This window comes from Nerophis ophidion, linkage group LG13 (assembly GCF_033978795.1).
Source record: "Nerophis ophidion isolate RoL-2023_Sa linkage group LG13, RoL_Noph_v1.0, whole genome shotgun sequence".
NCBI classification, from domain to species: Eukaryota; Metazoa; Chordata; class Actinopteri; order Syngnathiformes; family Syngnathidae; genus Nerophis; species Nerophis ophidion.
This window is the reverse complement of record NC_084623.1, coordinates 56,976,289-56,997,699: the sequence shown is the minus strand read 5'-3', so window position 1 is coordinate 56,997,699 and position 21,411 is coordinate 56,976,289. Positions and strand designations below refer to the sequence as shown.

General features: G+C 37.8%; 1 protein-coding gene across 2 annotated transcripts in view; it reads left to right on the top strand.

Annotated features, from left to right (window-relative positions):
- The window catches only part of LOC133564772 (L-aminoadipate-semialdehyde dehydrogenase-phosphopantetheinyl transferase-like), a 26,434-nt gene extending 22,154 nt beyond the window's left edge, over positions 1-4,280 (top strand). For both annotated transcript variants that reach the window (XM_061919260.1, XM_061919261.1), the window contains 2 exons: positions 923-991; positions 3,440-4,280. In XM_061919260.1, coding sequence (XP_061775244.1) covers positions 923-991; positions 3,440-3,604 — 234 coding nt within the window. In that variant the 3' untranslated portion in view covers positions 3,605-4,280. The remainder of the gene's footprint in view (positions 1-922; positions 992-3,439) is intronic.
- The last annotated feature ends 17,131 nt before the right edge of the window (positions 4,281-21,411 follow it).

Below are 21,411 nucleotides of genomic sequence, written 5' to 3'. Positions count from 1 at the left end.
CCTAGAATAAATATTTAGACATGTTTTTCAAATAAAGTCATTTTTTATTGAATATTGACATTTTTTTAATATTCCAGTAGTCTTTGCTTTTCAAAAAAAAAGCAAAGTTTTTCATTTATATTAGGCCTTCAAACAAAACATGCATTTCAAAAAAAAAATAAAGTGGATAAACCCACAACAAATGAATTATTGTCCTTTTGGCAAAAGTCTGCTTAGCCACAGTAGATATGCTAATAATGTAAACAGAAGGCTTAAGTAAATCTCAATAAGTGTGTGCTTGTAACCTCATACACTTATACAGGTAGCCTACACAACAGGCTAATAATGTAAACAGAGGCCCCACTAAATCTCAATAAGTGTGTGCTTGTAACCTCATACACTTATACAGGTACACAACATATCCCAACGTCACCGCGTCAAAAAATTGCGTCACACGCCACTATTCGGCCTTGTTTTTAACTCATTCCACCGAAGGCCGAATGTGGCTTTTTTTTGCCATATTCGGACGAATATATTCGGTTACCGATTAATCGGTGCATCCCTAACATAAACAAATGAAAACAAGAGAGAAACGCAAAAGGATGACACAAGAGCACAGACCTCCTGCCAACAGCAGCCACTACAGTGCCAACATCTAGTCCACCCATACTGGGGCAAGCACAGCTTATTGAGGACCGTCTTCATGAAGTTGAGCACAATGTGTCGTCACATGTTGCTGCCTTACCAAGAAACTGTGAGCAACCCTACTTGGAAAGGATGTACACACATGCAGCCATTGTTGTGGCTTCTGAAGGCACCGCATGTTCAAGGGCAACCAGTTTCCATTGTTTGTTGTTTCTGCTTTTCTAAAGTCAACGTCGATACGCAGATTGTGCTCACAACGGTTGTATTAGTAGACCGAATAAATGTTTTGTGTGTGCAGGAGAGTTTACTCGATGAAGACCACCATGTTGCCGTGGCATTAGGACCCATGAAGATGCCATCCTCTGCAGTAAGTAGACTGACCATACGTCCTCTTTTTCCCCGGACATGTCCTCTTTTGAGGGGCTGTCCGGGTGGGGTTTCTTAAATGCCTCAAATGTCTGGCGTTTTGAGTCAGGGTTGCGTGTATTTTCAATGTACGTACGTTGAAAACAAAACAAATTGTGAAGGAGGGGCAGGGACCGAGACAGTAAGAGAGTAACGTAGTGGATTGATTGGCTGTTGACCAAGTATGCCTTGATTAACATACAGGTCACACTGAGGGTGGCAGTGTAAACAACTTTAACACTGTTACAAATATGCGCCACACTGTGAACCCACACCAAACACATTTCGGGAGAACATCCGCACCGTAACACAACAGAACAAATACCCAGAACCCCTCTTCCGGCATGCTACGATATACACCCCCCGCTACCCCTTACCCCCACCACCTCAATCCCGTTTACGTCACATCAAATATTCCACTTTAAAAAATATTTTTGGTGGAAGATTTTGCATATTTTGTGAAAAACATAGTTTTGTTTGACAAAAAAGGGCGAAAAACAAAAAACATAAAAAAAACTAAATGAAGTTGATGTAGACTCCAGAGATTTACAATCTCCTGTATTTAAAAAAATACAAGAGGAATACAAGTTGATTGCATTTGAAAGGGTTTACTTGCATTATTATGATGCATCAGTGGTTCATTTGGTCCCAAAATAATGTTGACAATAATATTGTTTATCCGCAGTAATTTGCTGGGCAATATATCGTTGGGCAAAATGTTTTATAAGCCGGTCCTAATTGTATCCAATATAGAATAGAATAGAAAGTACTTTATTGATCCCTGGAGGAAATTCAGCACCACAGTTATATTATTCACATGTATTTTTACATGTGAATAATATAAATACAGTCTATCATACAGCATTATTCACATGTGAATAATATAAATACAGTCTATTATACATCATTATTCACATGTGAATAATATAAATACAGCATTATACAAATTTAATCACATGTAAATAATATAAATACAGTCTATTATGCAGCATTATTCACATGTGAATAATATAAATACAGTCTATTATACAGCATTATTCACATGTGAATAACATAAATAAATGTCTACTATACAGCATTATTCACATGTAATAATATAAATACAGTCTATTATACAGCATTATTCACATGTGAATATTATAAATAGTCTATTATGCAGCATTATTCACATGTGAATAATATAAATACAGTCTTCTATACAGCATTATTCATACGTGAATAATATAAATACAGTCTACTATACAGCATTATTCACATGTGAATAACATAAATACAGTCTATTATACAGCATTATTTACATGTGAATAATATAAATACAGTAATTATACAGCATTATTCACATGTGAGTAATATAGTCTATTATACAGCATTATTCACATATGAATAACATAAATACAGTCTAATATACATCATTATTCACACGTGAATAATATAAATACATTCTACTATACAGCGTTATTCACACGTGAATAATATAAATACAGTATTATTCACATTTGAATAATATAAATACAGTCTATTATACAGCATTATTCACATGTGAATAACATAAATACAGTCTATTATACAGCATTATTCACATGTGAATAATATAAATACAGTCTATTATACAGCATTATCCACATGTGAATAACATAAATACAGTCTATTATACAGCATTATTGACATGTGAATAACATAAATACAGTCTATCATACAGCATTATTCACATGTGAATAACAGAAATACAGTCTACTATACAGCATTATTCACATGTGAATAACATCAATACAGTCTATTATACAGCATTATTCACATGTGAATAACATAAATACAGTCTACTATACAGCATTATTCACATGTGAATAACATAAATACAGTCTATTATTCAGCATTATTCACATGTGAAAAATATAAATAGTCTATTATACAGCATTTTTCAAATGTGAATAATATAAATAAATAATTATACAGCATTACTCACACGTGAATAATGTAAATACAGTGAAGTGAATTATATTATATAGCGCTTTTTCTCGAGTGACTCAAAGCGCTTTACATAGTGAAACCCAATATCTAAGTTGCATTTAAACCAGTGTGGGTGGCACTGGGAGCAGGTGGGTAAAGTGTCTTGCCCAAGGACATAACGGCAGTAACTAGGATGGCGGAAGCGGGAATCGAACTTGCAACCCTCAAGTTGCTGGCACGGCCACTCTACCAACCCAGCTATCTATTATACATTTAAGTAAGGTCAAAAAGGAACTTATGCATTATACAGTCTATGAAGGACTTCCTTGGTCGTTCCGTGTTGCATTTTGGGAGTCTGAGTCTTCCACTGAGCGTGCTTGGGAGGTGTTGTCCATAACGACTTTGCTCGACTTCTTTTCTCTAAGTCTTCCTATACGTAATTATTCATCTTCTTCCCTCCCAGCGTCCTACCTGGTATGTCCCTGCTCCTGCCTTCACACAGCTGTCCTTCTCTGACCTCATGGCCTCCGCCTCACCTTTGACCGAGGAAGACCCCGCCTACTGGGAGAGCTTCCGAGCCAAGGCCGAAGCCCCCTTGAGACCGAGACTCGCACGCATCCAGTCCTGACTTGCTTTGACACCAGGGATTATTCTTATAGACTCTCATTCGGGCAACCAGGGCATGAATATTTGATACACTAGCCAGAGAACGCTTTAAGGTAAAACACCAGATCTACCCAGGTAGTTCCTGATGGAAACCCAGAGGGGTACTTTTATTTACCCGGAAGGTTCCTGTAAAGCGGGGGTGCTTGTTACGTTGACCACGAGCTACCGGTCGATCGCCAGCCAGGCATTCAAAAAATAGACCTAAAAATGAGCGATCATCAATCTTCACCAAGACGTCACCCGAGGGTCTTGTGAGGTGACGCTGGCTGCTGCCAGATCATTATTAAGAAAAAACGACCGACAGGAAGGCGAGAAACACTTTTTATTCCAACAGACTCTCGCACCGTACTTGGCGCCAATGTAGTTCTTGTAAAGTGTAAAAGAAGGAGTATGGAAGCTGGAAAACTAAGCACTTCAATGTGGTATTGGACAGAAAGGAGGACTTCCATTTGAAAATGTGGACGTTATCATCACTACTGTCTGATTCCAACCAATGCAAGTCATCACAATCAGGTAATACACACACTTATATTCTTGTCTTCATGAAAGAAAGGAATCTATACATGTTGTGTTATCAGTAAACACCTTTAACTTGTTAACAAAAACATTTCATAAATAAATAAATATAAATGATTGTAGAGGTTGCCCTCTAGTGGGTTCTTCAGACCACCACACACTGCCAGGACAGCTCGGAATTCTGGGTATTGCACTGTTTTATTTTCCTCAAAATGGTGCAAAGTGTCCTCTGTGTCTGTGTCTCTCAGCAACACCTCCAACTCAACAACCACTCGCCTCGTCACGGCTGCTGCTAATAAAGGTGACAGGTTATATTCTTATTTTACTGTTATATTTGTATTCCCATTGTTGCTTTTTAGTTTTTATTCTTATTGTAATATTTCTCTATTTTGTTTCCATTTAAACCCCCATTATTTACTTTTTACTTTTATTTAAATTGATCTCAACTCTGTACACTGCTGCTGGAATTTTAATTTTCCTGAAGGAACTCTCCTGAAGGAATCAATAAAGTACTATCTATCTATCTATCTATCTAGGTGATTAGATGACAAGGCCCACCTGGGCCATCTAAATAATAATAATAATGGATTAGAATTTATATAGCGCTTTTCTATTATTAGATACTCGAAGCGCTCACAGAGAAGTGAGAAACCGTCATTTATTTACACCTGGTGGTGGTAGACATTTGTAGCCACACCTGCCCTGGGGTAGACTGACGAAAGCGAGGCTGCCAGTTTGCAATCATGCATTCATCATTCATTCACCAGTGTGAGCGGCACCGGAGGCAAGGGTGAAGTGTCCTGCCCAAGGACACAACGGCAGCAATTTGGATGTCAAGAGGCGGGGAGCGAACCTGCAACCCTCAGGTTTCTGGCACGGCCGCTCTACCCACTACGCCATGCCGCACCTGTCGCTGTCTTCGAGGCAGGTCACACCCCGTTCCGCTGCAGGCCCGCAGGCCACGCCCCCTTCCACAATGATATATTCCCTGTCCCAAGAGCTAGCTTATGTTGCCGGGGATCAGACCGCCCAGGTCACATCGCACCCGACCTCTATGGCCCCTCCCTTGAGTGTTGAGCCCATTGGAGGGAGGACCCACATTGGCTCTTCGGCCATTGTGCCCCAACTCCGGGCCTGGCTCCGGCGGGGGGCCCCGGCGACCCGCGTCCGGGCGAGGGAAATCTGTGTTTCGGTTGTTGCATTTTCATAGAGGTCTTCGAGCTGCTCTTTGTCTGATCCCTCACCTAGGACCTGTTTGTCTTGGGAGACCCTACCAGCAGTTTGGTGACCGCAGGATTAGGTCTCTGCTTTTTGCAGATGATGTGGAACTGATGGCTTCATCTGGCCAGGATCTTCAGCTCTCACTGGATCGGTTTGCGACCGGGATGGGAATCAGCATCTCCAAGTCCGAGTCCATGGTTCTCGCCTGGAAAACGGTGGAGTGCCATCTCCAGGTTGGGGAGGAGACCCTGCCCCAAGTGGAGGAGTTGAAGTACCTCGGAGTCTTGTTCACGAGTGAGGGAAGAGTGGATCGTGAGGTCGACAGGTGGATCGGTGCGGCGTCTTCAGTAATGCGGACGTTGTATCGATCTGTTGTGGTGAAGAAGGAGCTGAGCCGGAAGGCAAAGCTCTCAATTTACCGGTCGATCTACATTCCCATCCTCACCTATGGTCATGAGCTTTGGGTCATGACCGAAAGGACAAGATCACGGGTACAAGCGGCCCGAATGAGTCAGGGTCTCTCCCTTAGAGATAGGGTGAGAAGCTCTGCCATCCGGGAGGAACTCAAAGTAAAGCCGCTGCTCCTCCACATGGAGAGGAGCCAGATGAGGTGGTTCGGGCATCTGGTCAGGATGCCACCCGACCGCCTCCCTAGGGAGGTGTTTAGAATAATCATGTATATATATTATCACACAACTTTAGTATGCTTAAAGTCTGTTGCTATAGTTATTAGCTATTGTGCTCAAGTCAGACTTTTGTATCTGTGCAAGGATGAAACTTCTTGTCTGAGGGGCGGCCTCAGCCGCAAATTGTACTTTGTTTTAGCCCACTAGCAGCCAAGGACTTCCAGGACCTCAATGCAGATAAGATGACAGCATGCAGACAAAGCGGAGACAAGGTGAAATCACAAGGCCCCCCAGAACATTCCATCACAAATTCAATCAATCAATCAATCAATCAATGTTTATTTATATAGCCCCAAATCACAAATGTCTCAAAGGAATGCACAAATCATTACGACTACAACATCCTCGGAAGGATCCACAAAAGGGCAAGGAAAACTCACACCCAGTGGGCAGGGAGAATTCACATCCAGTGGGACGCCAGTGACAATGCTGACTATGAGAAACCTTGGAGAGGACCTCAGATGTGGGCACCCACCCCACCGAAAGCAATGAATGTCGAGCGGGTCTAACATGATACTGTGAAAGTTCAATCCATAGTGGCTCCAACACAGCCGCGAGAGTTTTGTGCGTACTGGACCTGTTTTGCATAATATATGTGACCTCTCCTTTTAGAGGCGGCTTCAGTGATGTTGACTGTGGAACTGCTGAATAAATAGAGGGACGCGGGAGCTGAACCTTAGAGCGTAGGGCGAGACCATGACTAAGTGTGCAGCTCCATGCGTTCTCCTCATGAGCTAAATTGAACTCTGTCTCTGCATGGTTCCTTGCTTCTTGTCTGTTTAATAGAGGTCATCAGTGTTTGAACCTGACACCAAGGAGAAGACCCAGGACTATCTCTCCTGGACGGCCTGGGAACTCCTCGGGATCCCCTGGGAGGAGCTGGACGAAGTGGCCGGAGAGAGGGAAGTCTGGGCTTCTCTGCTTAGGCTGCTGCCCCCGCGGCCCATCCTCGGATAAGCGGAAGAAGAAGGCTGGATTGTTAAGCAGCCTTGACAGGTCAGTGATTTTGCTTCCATCTACGGTGCTTGCTGGGTGTTGTTGGGATTGAGCGTCACAGGTTGGTGTCTGAAACATGGCCATCCAAGTCCTTGGTACAATATTGGTTCCTGTTCCGAGTGTGTCCCTTTGGTCCTCCTCCATAAACCCCTTCGCCTCTTGCATTCTCATACTTTTATGTCAGCTCTTGGCTCCTACTCTCGCTCTCTTCATGGATCTATTTTAGCCGGGAACATTAAGTTGGCCGACTTTAAGACGTCGCTTCTGAGAAGGCGCGGGAGAAAGTAGAGAGATGAGACGATCTGTTTGTCGGGCGTCACAAAGCTAATCCATTTAAGTTGGGAAATTGTGTTAGATGTAAATATAAACAGAATACAATGATTTGCAAATCGTTTTCAACCCATATTCAGTTGAATATGCTACAAAGACAACATATTTGATGTACAAACTGATAAACATTATTTTTTTTGTGTGCAAATAATCATTAACTTTAGAATTTGATGCCAGCAACACGTGACAAAGATGTTGGGAAAGGTGGCAATAAATACTGATAAAGTTGAGGAATGCTCATCAAACACTTATATGGAACATCCCACAGGTGTGCAGGCTAATTGTGAACAGGTGGGTGCCATGATTGGGTAGAAAAGCAGCTTCCATGAAATGCTAAGTAATTCACAAACAAGGATGGGGTGAGGGTCACCAATTTGTAAGCAAATTGTCAAACAGTTTTAGGACAACATTTCTCAACGAGCTATTGCAAGGAATTTAGGGATTTTACCATCTACGGTCCGTGAAATCATCAAAAGGTTCAGAGAATCTGGAGAAATCACTGCACGTAAGCGATGATATTACGGACGTTTGAGCCCTGCCTCAAAAACTGACATCAGTGTGTAAAGGATATCACCACATGGGCTCAGGAACACTTCATAAAACCACTGTCAGTAACTACAGTTGGTCGCTATATCTGTAAGTGCCAGTTAAAATTCTACTATGCAGAGCGAAAGCCATTTATCAACAACACCCGGGAACGCCGCCGGCTTCGCTGGGCCCGAGATCATCTAAGATGGACTGATGCAAAGTGGAAAAGTGTTCTTGGTCTGACGAGTCCACATTTCAAATTATATTTGGAAACTGTAGACGTGGTGTGCAGGCTAATTGGGAACAGGTGGGTGCCATGATTGGGTATAAAATAAAATCAGCTTCCATGAAATGCTAAGTAATTCACAAACAAGGATGGGGTGAGGGTCACCAATTTGTAAGCAAATTGTCAAACAGTTTTAGAACAACATTTCTCAACGAGCTATTGCAAGGAATTTAGGGATTTTACCATCTACGGTCCGTGAAATCATCAAAAGGTTCAGAGAATCTGGAGAAATCACTGCACGTAAGCGATGATATTACGGACCTTTGATCCCTGCATCAAAAACCGACATCAGTGTGTAAATGATATCACCACGTGGGCTCAGGAACACTTCATAAAGCCACTGTCAGTAACTACAGTTGGTCGCTACATCTGTAAGTGCAAGTTAAAACTCTACTATGCAAAGCGAAAGCCATTTATCAACAACACCCAGGAACGCCGCCGGCTTCGCTGGGCCCGAGATCATCTAAGATGGACTGATGCAAAGTGGAAAAGTGTTCTGTGGTCTGACGAGTCCACATTTCAAATTATATTTGGAAACCGTAGACGTGGTGTCCTCAGGAACAAAGAGGAAAATAACCATCCAGATTGTTCTAGGCGCAAAGTTCAAAAGCCAGCATCTGTGATGGTATGGGGGTGCATTAGTGCCCAAGGCATGGGTAACTTACACATCTGTGAAGGCACCATTAATGCTGAAAGGTCCATACAGGTTTTGGAGCAACATATGTTGTCATCCAAGCAACGTTATCATGGACGCCCCTGCTTATTTCAGCAAGACAAGTGTTACAACAGCGTGGCTTCGTAGTAAAAGAGTGCGGGTACTTTCCTGGCCCGCCTGAAGTCCAGACCTGTCTCCCATCGAAAATGTGTGGCACATTATGAAGCATAAAATACAACAGCGGAGACCCCGGACTGTTGAACGACTGAAGCTCTACATAAAACAAGAATGGGAAAGAATTCCACTTTCAAAGCTTCAACAATTAGTTTCCTCAGTTCCCAAACGTTTATTGAGTGTTGTTAAAAGAAAAGGTGATGTAACACAGTGGTGAACATGCCCTTTCCCAACTACTTTGGCACGTGTTGCAGCCATGAAATTCTAAGTTAATTCTTATTTGCAAAAAAAAATAAAGTTTATGAGTTGTAGCTGAGATAGGCGCCAGCGCCCCCCGCGACCCCGAAAGGGAATAAGCGGTAGAAAATGGATGGATGGAGTTTGAACATCAAATATGTTGTCTTTTTAGCATATTCAACTGAATATGGGTTGAAAAGGATTTGCAAATCATTGTATTCTGTTTATATTTACATCTAACACAATTTCCCAAACGGGGTTTGTATATGTCTAAGCCTGAGTCCCTGTAGAGGGGGTCCAGACTGAGGCCAAGGGAAAAACAACTCATAGCCATAGCACACATCCCTCTAACATTTGCACATTATTTTTGTTCGTCTGACGCTAACTGTTAGCATTTCAGTTTGGCTTCAACTCTTCAGCCTCTACACAAAATTTCGACTGAAATCGCATTTTCTAGTTCTTGGACTAAAATCAATATTAGGTGTTGGTTTTGAAGGTGAAAACTAGCAAAATGGTTCCACTTGTTCCACTCAGGATTGAATACAAAGTCTCTCTACTAACCCTCCATGGAAATGCCCCCCCTTTACCTCAAAGAACTGGAAAGAATTCCACTTTCAAAGCTTCAACAATTAGTTTCCTCAGTTCCCAAACGTTTATTGAGTGTTGTTAAAAGAAAAGGTGATGTAACACAGTGGTGAACATGCCCTTTCCCAACTACTTTGGCACGTGTTGCAGCCATGAAATTCTAAGTTAATTATTATTTGCAAAAAAATAAATAAAGTTTATGAGTTTGAACATCAAATATGTTGTCTTTGTAGAATATTCAACTGAATATGGGTTGAAAATGATTTGCAAATAATTCCGTTTATATTTACATCAAACACAATTTCCTAACTCATATGGAAACAGGGTTTGTATATCATGATATAGATTTTAGACCGTATCGCCCATCCCTAGTCCGGTGTGTACAGATGGTCGTTTTTAGTGGGGGGAAATAAAAAAGAAGCTATATTTATATAGCTATATAATATATTTATATAGCACTTTTCTCTAGTGACTCAAAGCGCTTTTACATAATTAAACCCAATATCCAAGTTCCATTTAAAGCAGTGTGGGTGGCACTGGCAGCAGGTGGGTAAAGTGTCTTGCCCAAGGACACAACAGTGAAGTGAAGTGAATTATATTTATATAGCGCTTTTCTCTAGTGACTCAAAGCGCTTTTACATAATTAAACCCAATATCCAAGTTCCATTTAAAGCAGTGTGGGTGGCACTGGGAGCAGGTGGGTCAAGTGTCTTGCCCAAGGACACAACGGCAGTGACTAGGATGGCGTAAGCGGGGATCGAACCTGCAACCCTCAAGTTGCTGGCACGACCACTCCACCAACCGAGCTATGGTGAGACTGAAGCAGCCGTCCAGTGTTTGGTCATATTTGTGTGCACTCTTTCCCTGTGCTTACTTCCACAAACACACGAGGAGGGTGAGGCAGCTCATCTGGACAAAGTTGGAGCCCAAATCTGTTAATCCAAAACCCCGATTATCTGATCTCACTGAAGATCATAATTTTTAACTTCCTGTTGTTTTTAACTGAAAGATGTCAAATGTAGGTCTAAGTGAGACCTACATAGAGGTTTTTGTTTCAGGTCTCTCCGACATTCCTACCGGAAGTTACAAGCAGTCTGTTTTTTGTCTCTTTTCTCTTTTTTTCACAGTTTTTTCTGTGTTTTATTAAAAAATTATGCTAGAGCGCATTTTTGAGTTTTTTTTTTTTTTTTTTTCATGAGATCGCAATGTTTGCCAATCCTGATGTGTGTGCCAAGTTTGGTGAGTTTTGAAGCATTTTAAGGGGGTCAAATTACCGCTCAGAGAGGCAAAAATAGAATTTTTTGCGAAAATTTTGCTTTGAATGAGTTTTTGCAAACATTTTGTTGATTTTAGGTATAGAAGTTTCTAATGGGGAATCTAGGTCTAAGTCAGACCTAAATAGAGGTTTTTGTTTCATGTCTCTACGACATTCCTAACGGAAGTTACAAGCAGTCTGTTTTTTGTCTCTTCCTAGGGGGCGCTAGCGCGCAATTTAGATTTTTCGGGATAGGTTTTTTTTATTAGATGGCAATTTTCGCCAGCCCTGATGTGTGTGTAAAATTTGGTGAGTTTTTAAGCATGTTAAGAGGGGTCAAATTACAGATTGGCGTTTCTGGATGTTGTTGATAAATGGCTTTTGCTTTGCAGAGTAGTGCTTTAACTTGCACTTTGAAGCATTTTAAGGGGGTCAAATTACAGCTCAAAGAGGCAAAAAAGGCATTTTTTAGGAAAATTTGCGCAGGGGTTTTTTGAAGGCGCGTAAAATCCAAACCGGGGAACTTATCAAAACTCTTTCGAAAACTTTTAATCAGAAGGGTTCAAAATCTCTCCTGTGTGAGTTTGAAGCCGAAATGACAAAAGAGCTCAGAGGATAACGTTTGAAAAAAGGTGACGGGTGTTTACAAATCTTTTATTTTGAAGGGGTTATTTTTAACTTCCTGTTGTTTTTAACTAAAAGATGTCAAATGTAGGTCTAAGTGAGACCTACATAGAGGTTTTTTATTTCAGGTCTCTCCGACATTCCTACCGGAAGTTACAAGCAGTTTTGTCTCTTTTCTCACAGTTTTTTCTGTGTTTTATTCAAAAATTATGCTAGAGCGCATTTTTGAGTTTTGGGTTTGTTTTTTTCAGGAGATCGCAATTTTTGCCAATCCTGATGTGTGCCAAGTTTGGTGAGTTTTGAAGCATTTTTTTTTTGTGCAAATATATTTTATTAGATTTTACAGTTAAAATGACAAACAGTCACATCCACTCATACACACTTGAGGAGAGAGGTGCACATGAACTTTAACAACTCAAGGTTTACAGTACAGACATTATTAGAAAATATACCCATATATTGTATATATATATACATACACACACACATATATATATCCATACATATATATATATATACATATATATCCATCCATCCCGCTGCGGCTCACGATCAGCAGGCTATCGAGATCACAGCAAAATAGATGAACATACCTCGGCATCAAGGATCCTCAGGAAGTGTTCACAAGATCACCTCCCGAGGGCCTGTCCACCGTACACACTTAGAGGGAAAAAAAAGGAAAAGTTACAGGGCTTGATCAATACAAAACAATAATCACAAAAAAAAAAAAAAAAAAAAAACAGAACAAAAAAGCAAGTAAACCATGACAAAACCATATCAGAAGTGACACAAGAAAAACAAATGTAGTGTTGAATCAGTACAAAAGATAATAACAATAAAAATTAAAAATAAAAAAGGAATACAACTACAAAAAAAATGGCAGTTTAGTTTTCCTTTAAATGTCTATAAGTTATGCTTCAATATATGTCAGTAAAGGTTTCCAGGTTAATTCCCATTTATTCATATTTGTAGAGTTTATAAATCTTATTTTTTCAAGAGTCATTACATTCACAAGTTCATTTAACCAGTTCCTGAAGTTGGGTGCAGATAGAGTATTCCAGTCTCTGAGAATGAGTCTTTTGGCCAAAACCGTCCCAAGCAGCAACACACTTCTAATATGTTTTGGAAGCTTTTGTGTTTCTGAAGACCACCCAAATAAGATCATATCCCTATCAGGGACAATTTTTCTCTGATATACCCCCGAGTAAAAAAAGAAAATGCTGGACCAAAATGATTGAATAATTGGACATCCCCAAAAGGAGTGAGACAATGATCCTTCAGCAGATTTACATTTATCACAAAGTGGAGATGTATCAGGATAAAATGTGTGTAATAAAACTTTCGAATAGTAAAAACGATGAATCACTTTAAACTGTATGAGCCTATGTCTGCTGTTAATTGAGCACTTGTGAATTTGAGAGAGTGTCTGTTCCCATTGCTGATTGGGTATTGTTGTTCTTAGTTCCTGTTCCCATGCTCTTTTAACACTGTCTGCTGATGTCATGGACATAATGAAGCAGCTGACAAATTTAGCGATAGACTTTTTACTTGTGGGTGGTAAATTTAATACTTCTAAAAGAGGATGTTTTTCATTTACCAACTGAGACTTTGAAATGTTTTCTTTAATAAATGTTTTTACCTGCAAATAGCAAAACCAACTGAATTGGGACAAATTGAATTTGATTCGCAATTGCTCAAATGACACAAGACTGTCCTCGACATAAATGTCTTTTATGCATTTAATTCCATTTGAGTACCAGTCAAAAAATGTTTTATCTGTTATCGATGGAATAAATGCATGATTGTGATATATTGGTGAATACATAGTTACATTGGGAATATTCAATTGTTTTTTAATTTGAGAAAGAATTTTGATAGAATTTCGTACTACAACACTATGACTTATTGATTTAATTGAAGAGACTGGTTTAGTAAAAAGTAACGATAGCAATGATGTATAAGGTTTCACTAATGACTGCAGTTCCAATTTCAGCCATAAGGGAGCAGAATTAAGAGATTCATTATTTGGGGACCCCATCTTCCAATAGGTCAATGCGTTCAGATTTGATGCCCAATAATAATTTTTGAACATTGGAAGACCCAGTCCCCCTTCCTCTGTAGATCTAAATAAGTGCTTTTTGGATATTCTGCGTTTTTTACATCCCCACACAAAATCTAGAACTAAAGATTCAAGTTTTTTGAAAAAATCTACAGGAATTACAATTGGTAAATTTTGAAAAAGATAAATAAATTTGGGCAGAGTGATCATTTTAATAGCATTCACCTTGCCTAACATAGAGAGAGGTAGGGTCTTCCAATACTCAATACACACTTTCAGTTTCTCAAAGGCTTCAATAAAGTTCAACTTTAGTAATGATTCATAATTTTTAGATATTTTTAAGCCAAGATAGGATATGTAATTTTCTGCGACTTTAACTGGATTTTGACTGATCTCAACATGATCTCCTAGGAACATAAGCTCACTTTTGGACCAGTTTATTTTATAACCAGATATTCTACCAAAAGAGTCTACATATTCTAAAAGAAGTGGTAGTGCAACTTCTGGCTCAGTAAGTGTAACAAGTACATCATCTGCATAAAGTGAGATGAGACTCTCTGATGAGCCCACTGAAAATCCTTTAATATTAGAGTTCATTCTTAAACCAATAGCCAGTGGTTCGAGGGCCAAATTGAAGAGTAAGGGCGAAAGGCAGTCACCCTGTCTCACACCGCGATGTAATTCAAAACTATCCGATATTACATTATTAGTTATGACATATGATTTTGGTGCAGAATAAATTATTTTAACCCATTTTATAAAATTTTCTCCCAATCCAAATAATTTGGGAACATGAAAAAGATAAGCCCACTCAATTGAATCAAAAGCTTTATGAGCATCCAGAGTCAGGACGGCAGCCTTTTTGTTTCCTGTGCAGTCAGAGTACAATACGTTCAGTAATCTCCGTACATTGCCAAAAGAAGGTCTGTCCGGGATGAAACCGACCTGATCTGGATGAATAATTTCTGTTATGTGGTTGCGAGTACCTTAGTTAGAATCTTATGGTCTAAATTGAGCAGGGAGATAGGTCTATAATTGGCTGGATCAAGTGGATTTTTTCCCTTTTTTGGTATTATACATATATGGGCTTCATACAAAGAACTTGGAAGTTTGTTGTTCACAAAAGAATCATTTAACATTCTAAGTATTATAGGGGATAGTATTTCACTGAAAGCTTGATAAAACTCCGCACCAAATCCATCTGGACCAGGACTTTTATTCAAGGAGAAAGACTTCAGTGCTTTTTGCAGTTCTTCAGTTGAAATAGTGTTGTCTAAAGAATTCTGATTATTTGGACTCAGTTGAGGTAAGTTTAATGAGGTAAAAAAATCATTTAAATCATTAACCGATATAGCTGAATTAGATTTATATAATTCTGAATAAAAGTCTTTGAAGACATTATTGATATCCTTTAGATCTGTACATGTTTCACCTGTTTTTGAGCATATTTTGTGAATAGCAGCTTTGGCTTGATCTCCTTTGAGCTGTCTAGATAGAAGTTTTTGTGGTTTATCGGATATTTCAAAATGTTTTTGTTTATTTTTCAGCAGGAGTTTAGATACTTCCCCATGAAGAAGAGAGTTGTATTCATTTTTCAGTTTCAGCATCTTATTGTAATCAGACTGCAAAAGAGAATTTATATGAATTTTTTCCATTTCTTTAATTTCTTTTTCTAATTCTCTCTGCCTTTTTCTTGTTTCTCTTTGTTTTGAGATTTCAAATGAAATGATATATCCTCTCACAGTAGCTTTAAGAGCTTCCCACAATGTGGAGTCTGAGACCTCTCCGTTATCATTCACCTCAATAAAATCTTGGATAATCTTGTTTATATACTCTTTAAAATCTTCATATAATAATAGTTGTGGATTAAATCTCCATTTTTGTTTGATTTTAAGGAGATCAATTTGAATCTGCAAACTCACAGGACTGTGATCTGAGATGATTCTACTATGGTACTCAGGATTACTGACATTGGAGAGGGAAGAGCCTTCCACTAAAAAGTAATCAATTCTCGTGTAGGAATTGTGTACAGTAGAGTAAAATGAATACTCCCTTTTATTAGGGTGTTTTACTCTCCATATGTCTATGATATTTCTTGATCTCATAAGATTATTAATAGTTTTAGTTGAGTTAGCAATTACATGAGATTTAGTTGACAATCTATCTAAAGTGGGGTCCAAAAGGCAGTTAAAATCACCACCAATGTAGATATGAGAGGAGCTATCATCAGGAAGTAGACCAAAGACTCGATGATAAAAGTTTGAGTCATCGGTGTTTGGTCCATAGATATTCCAAAAAGTTACTGGCTAGGATGTAATATGACCATTCAATAAAATAAATCTCCCATTAGGGTCAATTATTTTTGATGTAAGTATGAAAGGCACATTTTTATGAAATAAAATAGCTACACCTCTAGCTTGTGAAGTAAAGGGTGCGTGATAAACCTGAGATATCCAGCTTGTTTTAAGTTTGTGTTGGTTGTCTTTACAGAGATGTGTTTCTTGTAAGAATACAACATCTGCTTTTAATGAATTTAAATGTGAAAAAACCTTCCCTGCTTTAATATTTTTGGCTAAGCCCCTAACATTCCATGAAACTAGTGTGATTTTTTTCTTACAAGTTGACATTATGGTGTTTTAGGTTTTTTTTTTTGTCCTTACAGGAAAAAAAAACCTTAGTAATTAGTAAGTTGAAATATGATTGTACATCTCTTTCCTCCACATTCATGCTCAGATTCACACATACACAACACTCACACCCCATTGTTCCCCCCTCCCTCGGTTCCCATCGTGTGTAGTTCAATGTTTTGGAGTGAAATCTCCATTGTGGTGATGTCCATAAGATGTCGTTTTGGACAATTCCCCAGTCCATGAGTCCCCCACCCCCATCTTCAGGCGCAGGGCACATGCTCGTAGCTGTGTTCATTGCCCCAAGCAATTAGTAGCTCGGCAGTGAAGTGTTTTTTTTTTTTTCCTGCGACCTCCGGTGAAATAAACCTCAGTGAAAAAGTGTATTTCTGCTTTTATACTTTTGAAGCATTTTAAGGGGGTCAAATTACCGCTCAGAGAGGCAAAAATAGCAATTTTGCTTTGAATGACTTTTTGCAAACATTCTGTTGATTTTAGGTATAGGAGTTTCTAATGGGGAATCTAGGTCTAAGTCAGACCTACATAGGGGTTTTTGTTTCATGTCTCTACGACATTCCTAACGGAAGTTACAAGCAGTCTGTTTTTTGTCTCTTCCTAGGGGGCGCTAGCGCGCAATTTAGATTTTTCGGGCTAGGTTTTTTCTATTAGATTGCAATTTTCGCAGATCCTGATGTGTGTGTCAAATATGGTGAGTTTTGAAGCATGTTAAGTGGGTCAAATTACAACTCGACGAGGCGGCGGAATAATAAAGAATAATAATAAAACGTTACAGTTTCAATAGGGTCCTTGGCCCTTTGCAAAGGACTCCTGTTGCTTCTGATCAGGAAGTTTATTGGGAGTACTTTTCCCAGCGCATGAAAGTCTCCTAAAAACAAGTCTAATGCACAAACACACATTCCTCGCTGGCTTCCGACCGCCAAAGGTTGAAAAAAATGATCAAAACACAAAAATATTCCCAGCGTTTGTCTTCTCAGGCGCTAGCAGAGGTTGTTGTTGCAGCTGGAAGAAAGAGACGCTCTCACGAAGGTCGGACAGGTCGGGGGAAAGTTTGGTGCCGGAACATATTTTCATGTTTACGAGCTGCGTGATGTTGTGTAGTTTTGTAGGTCAGGGGTCAACAACACCCGGTCGCCCGTAAGGACCAGATGAGTCGCCCGCTGGCCTGTTCTAAAAATAGATCAAATAGCAGCACTTACCAGTGAGCTGCCTCGATTTCTTCAAATTTTATTTATTTAAGAGCAAGCTGGTCTCGCTTTGCTGGACATTTTTATTTCTAAGAGAGACAAAACTCCAAGAAAATCCAAGAAAATATTTCAGAAACTTGGTCTTCACTTGTTTATATAAATTATTATTTTTTTACGTTGCTTCTTATAACTTTCAGAAAGACAATGTTAGAGAAAAAATACAACCTTAAAAATAATTTTAGGATTTTTACCTTTTAAATTCCTTCCTCTTCTTTCCTGACAATTTAAATCAATGTTCAAGTATTTTATTCTTTTTTTATTGTAAAGAATAGGAAATACATTTTAATTTAATTCTTCATTTTAGCTTCTGTTTTTTTGACAAGGAATATTTGTGAAATATTTCTTCAAACTTATTATGATTAAAATTCAAAAAAAAATATTATGGCAAATCTAGAAAATCTGTAGAATCAGATTTAAATCTTATTTCAAAGTCTGTAGAATTTCTTTTAAAATTTTTGATCTGGAAAATCTAGAAGAAATAATGATTTGTCTTTGTTAGAAATATAGCTTGGTCCAATTTGTTATTTATTCTAACAAAGTGCAGATTGGATTTTAACTTATTTAAAACATGTCATCAAAATTCTAAAATTAATCTTAATCAGGAAAAATGACTAATGATGTTGCATAAATTATTTTTTTAATTTTTTTCAAAAAGATTCGAATTAGCTAGTTTTTCTCTTCTTTTATTCGGTTGAATTTTGAATTTTAAAGAGTGGAAATTGAAGATAAACTATGTTTCAAAATTGAATTTTCATTTTTTTCCTGTTTTCTCCTTTTTAAACCGTTCAATTAAGTGTTTTTTTCATCATTTATTCTCTACAAAAAACTTCCGTAAAAGGAAAAAAAATGTAAGACGGAATGACAGACAAATACCCATTTTTAAAAAAATTTTATTTATCTGTTTCTATATTTATTGTGAGAAATCATTAAGTTGATCAGCGTTTCCACAGAGATAAATATTAATTATTAATAATAAAATAGAGTTAAAGGTAAATTGAGCAAATTGGCTATTTCTGGCAATTTAAGTGTGTATCAAACTGGGAGCCCTTTGCACTAATATATAATATCTAGAAGAAATAATGATTTGTCTTTGTTAGAAATATAGCTTGGTCCAATTTGTTATATATTCTAACAAAGTGCAGATTGGATTTTAACTTATTTTAAACATGTCATCAAAATTCTAAAATTAATCAGGAAAAATTACTAATGATGTTTCATAAATTATTTCAGAAAAATTCGAATTAGCTAGTTTTTCTCTTCTTTTTTTCGGTTGAATTTTGAATTTTAAAGAGTGGAAATTGAAGATAAACTATGTTTCAAAATTGAATTTTCATTTTTTTCCTGTTTTCTCCTTTTTTAAACCGTTCAATTAAATGTTTTTTTCATCATTTATTCTCTAGAAAAAACTTCCGTAAAAGGAAAAAAAAAATGTAAGACGGAATGACAGACAGAAATACCCATTTTTTAATTTTTTTTAATCTGTTTCTATATTTATTGTGAGAAATCATTAAGTTGATCAGCGTTTCCACAGAGATAAATATCATTAATTATTAATAATAACAGAGTTAAAGGTAAATTGAGCAAATTGGCTATTTCTGGAAATTTAAGTGTGTATCAAACTGGGAGCCCTTTGCACTAATATATAATATCTAGAAGAAATAATGATTTGTCTGTTAGAAATATAGCTTGGTCCAATTTGTTATATATTCTAACAAAGTGCAGATTGGATTTTAACTTATTTAAAACATGTCATCAAAACTCTAAAATTAATCAGGAAAAATGACTAATGATGTTGCATAAATTATTTTTTTAAATTTTTTCAAAAAGATTCGAATTAGCTAGTTTTTCTCTTCTTTTTTTCGGTTGAATTTAGAATTTCAGAGTGGAAATTGAAGATAAACTATGTTTCAAAATTAAATTTTAATTTTTTTCCTGTTTTCTCCTTTTTTAAACCGTTCAATTAAGTTCTTTTTTCATCATTTATTCTTTACAAAAAACTTCTTTAAAAGGAAAAAAAAAATGTAAGACAGAATGACAGACAGAAATACCCATTTTTTAATTTTTTTTATTTATCTGTTTCTATATTTATTGTGAGAAATCATTAAGTTGATCAGTGTTTCCACAGAGATAAATATTAATTATTAATAATAACAGAGTTAAGGGTAAATTGAGCAAATTGGCTATTTCTGGTAATTTAAGTGTGTATCAAACTGGGAGCCCTTTGCACTAATATATAATATCTAGAAGAAATAATGATTTGTCTTTGTTAGAAATATAGCTTGGTCCAATTTGTTATATATTCTAACAAAGTGCAGATTGGATTTTAACTTATTTAAAACATGTCATCAAAATTCTAAAATTAATCAGGAAAAATGACTAATGATGTTGCATAAATTATTTTTTTTAATTTTTTCAAAAAGATTCGAATTAGCTAGTTTTTCTCTTCTTTTTTTCGGTTGAATTTAGAATTTCAGAGTGGAAATTGAAGATAAACTATGTTTCAAAATTAAATTTTAATTTTTTTCCTGTTTTCTCCTTTTTTAAACCGTTCAATTAAGTGTTTTTTTCATCATTTATTCTCTACAAAAACTTCCGTAAAAGGAAAAAAAATGTAAAACAGAATGACAGACAGAAATACCCTTTTTTTATTCATCTGTTTCTATATTTATTGTGAGAAATCATTAAGATGATATATGATCTTTATTTTTAACAGCACTCAGCAAAATTTTGGGAACTGAGGAGACGCATTTTTGAAGTGGAATTCTTTCCCATTCTTTCTTGTATAGTTTAGCCTTCGCACATTTTCAATGGGAAACAGGTCTGGACTACAGGCAGGCCAGTCTAGTACCCGCACTCTTTTACTATGAAGCCACGCTGTTGTAACACTAACTTGGCATCGTCTTGCTGAAATAAGCAGGGGCGTCCATGATAACGTTGCTTGGATGTTGCTCCAAAACCTGTATGTACCTTTCAGCATTAATGGTGCCTTCACAGATGTGTAAGTTACCCAGGCCTTTGGGCACTAATACACCCCCATACCATCACACATGCTGGCTTTTCAACTTAGTACCTAGAACAATCCGGATGGTTCTTTTCCTCTTTGGTCCGGATGACACGAAGTCCACAGTTTTCAAAAAACAATTGGAAATGTGGACTCGTCAGACCACAGAACACTTTTCCACTTTGCATCAGTCCATCTTAGATGAGCTCGGGCCCAGCGAAGCCGGCGGCGTTCCTGGGTGTTGTTGATAAATGGCTTTTGCTCTGCATAGTAGAGTTTTAACTTGCACTTACAGATGTAGCGACCAACTGTAGTTACTGACAGTGGTTTTCTGAAGTGTTCCTGAGCCCATGTGGTGATATCATTTACACACTGATGTCGGTTTTTGATGCATTACCGCCTGAGGGATCAAAGGTACGTAATATCATTGCTTACGTGCAGGCATTTCCTTTTGCATTGTAGAGTTTTAACTTACAGATGTAGCGACCAACTGTAGTTACTGACAGTGGTTAGCATGCTAACTATTTTTTGGTTCTTTTTCCAATTTTACATGCGTACGCTTCATAGTCATATGACTTGGTACACGACGCATTCTAACTATTAGCATGCTAATGTCAGCGTGCAAAGTTTTTAGCCAATTTTGCAACCGAACCGACGCCTCCAAAAAATATGACTTGGTACTTGACACATGCAAACTGTTAGCATTTTGGTATGCTGACTTTCT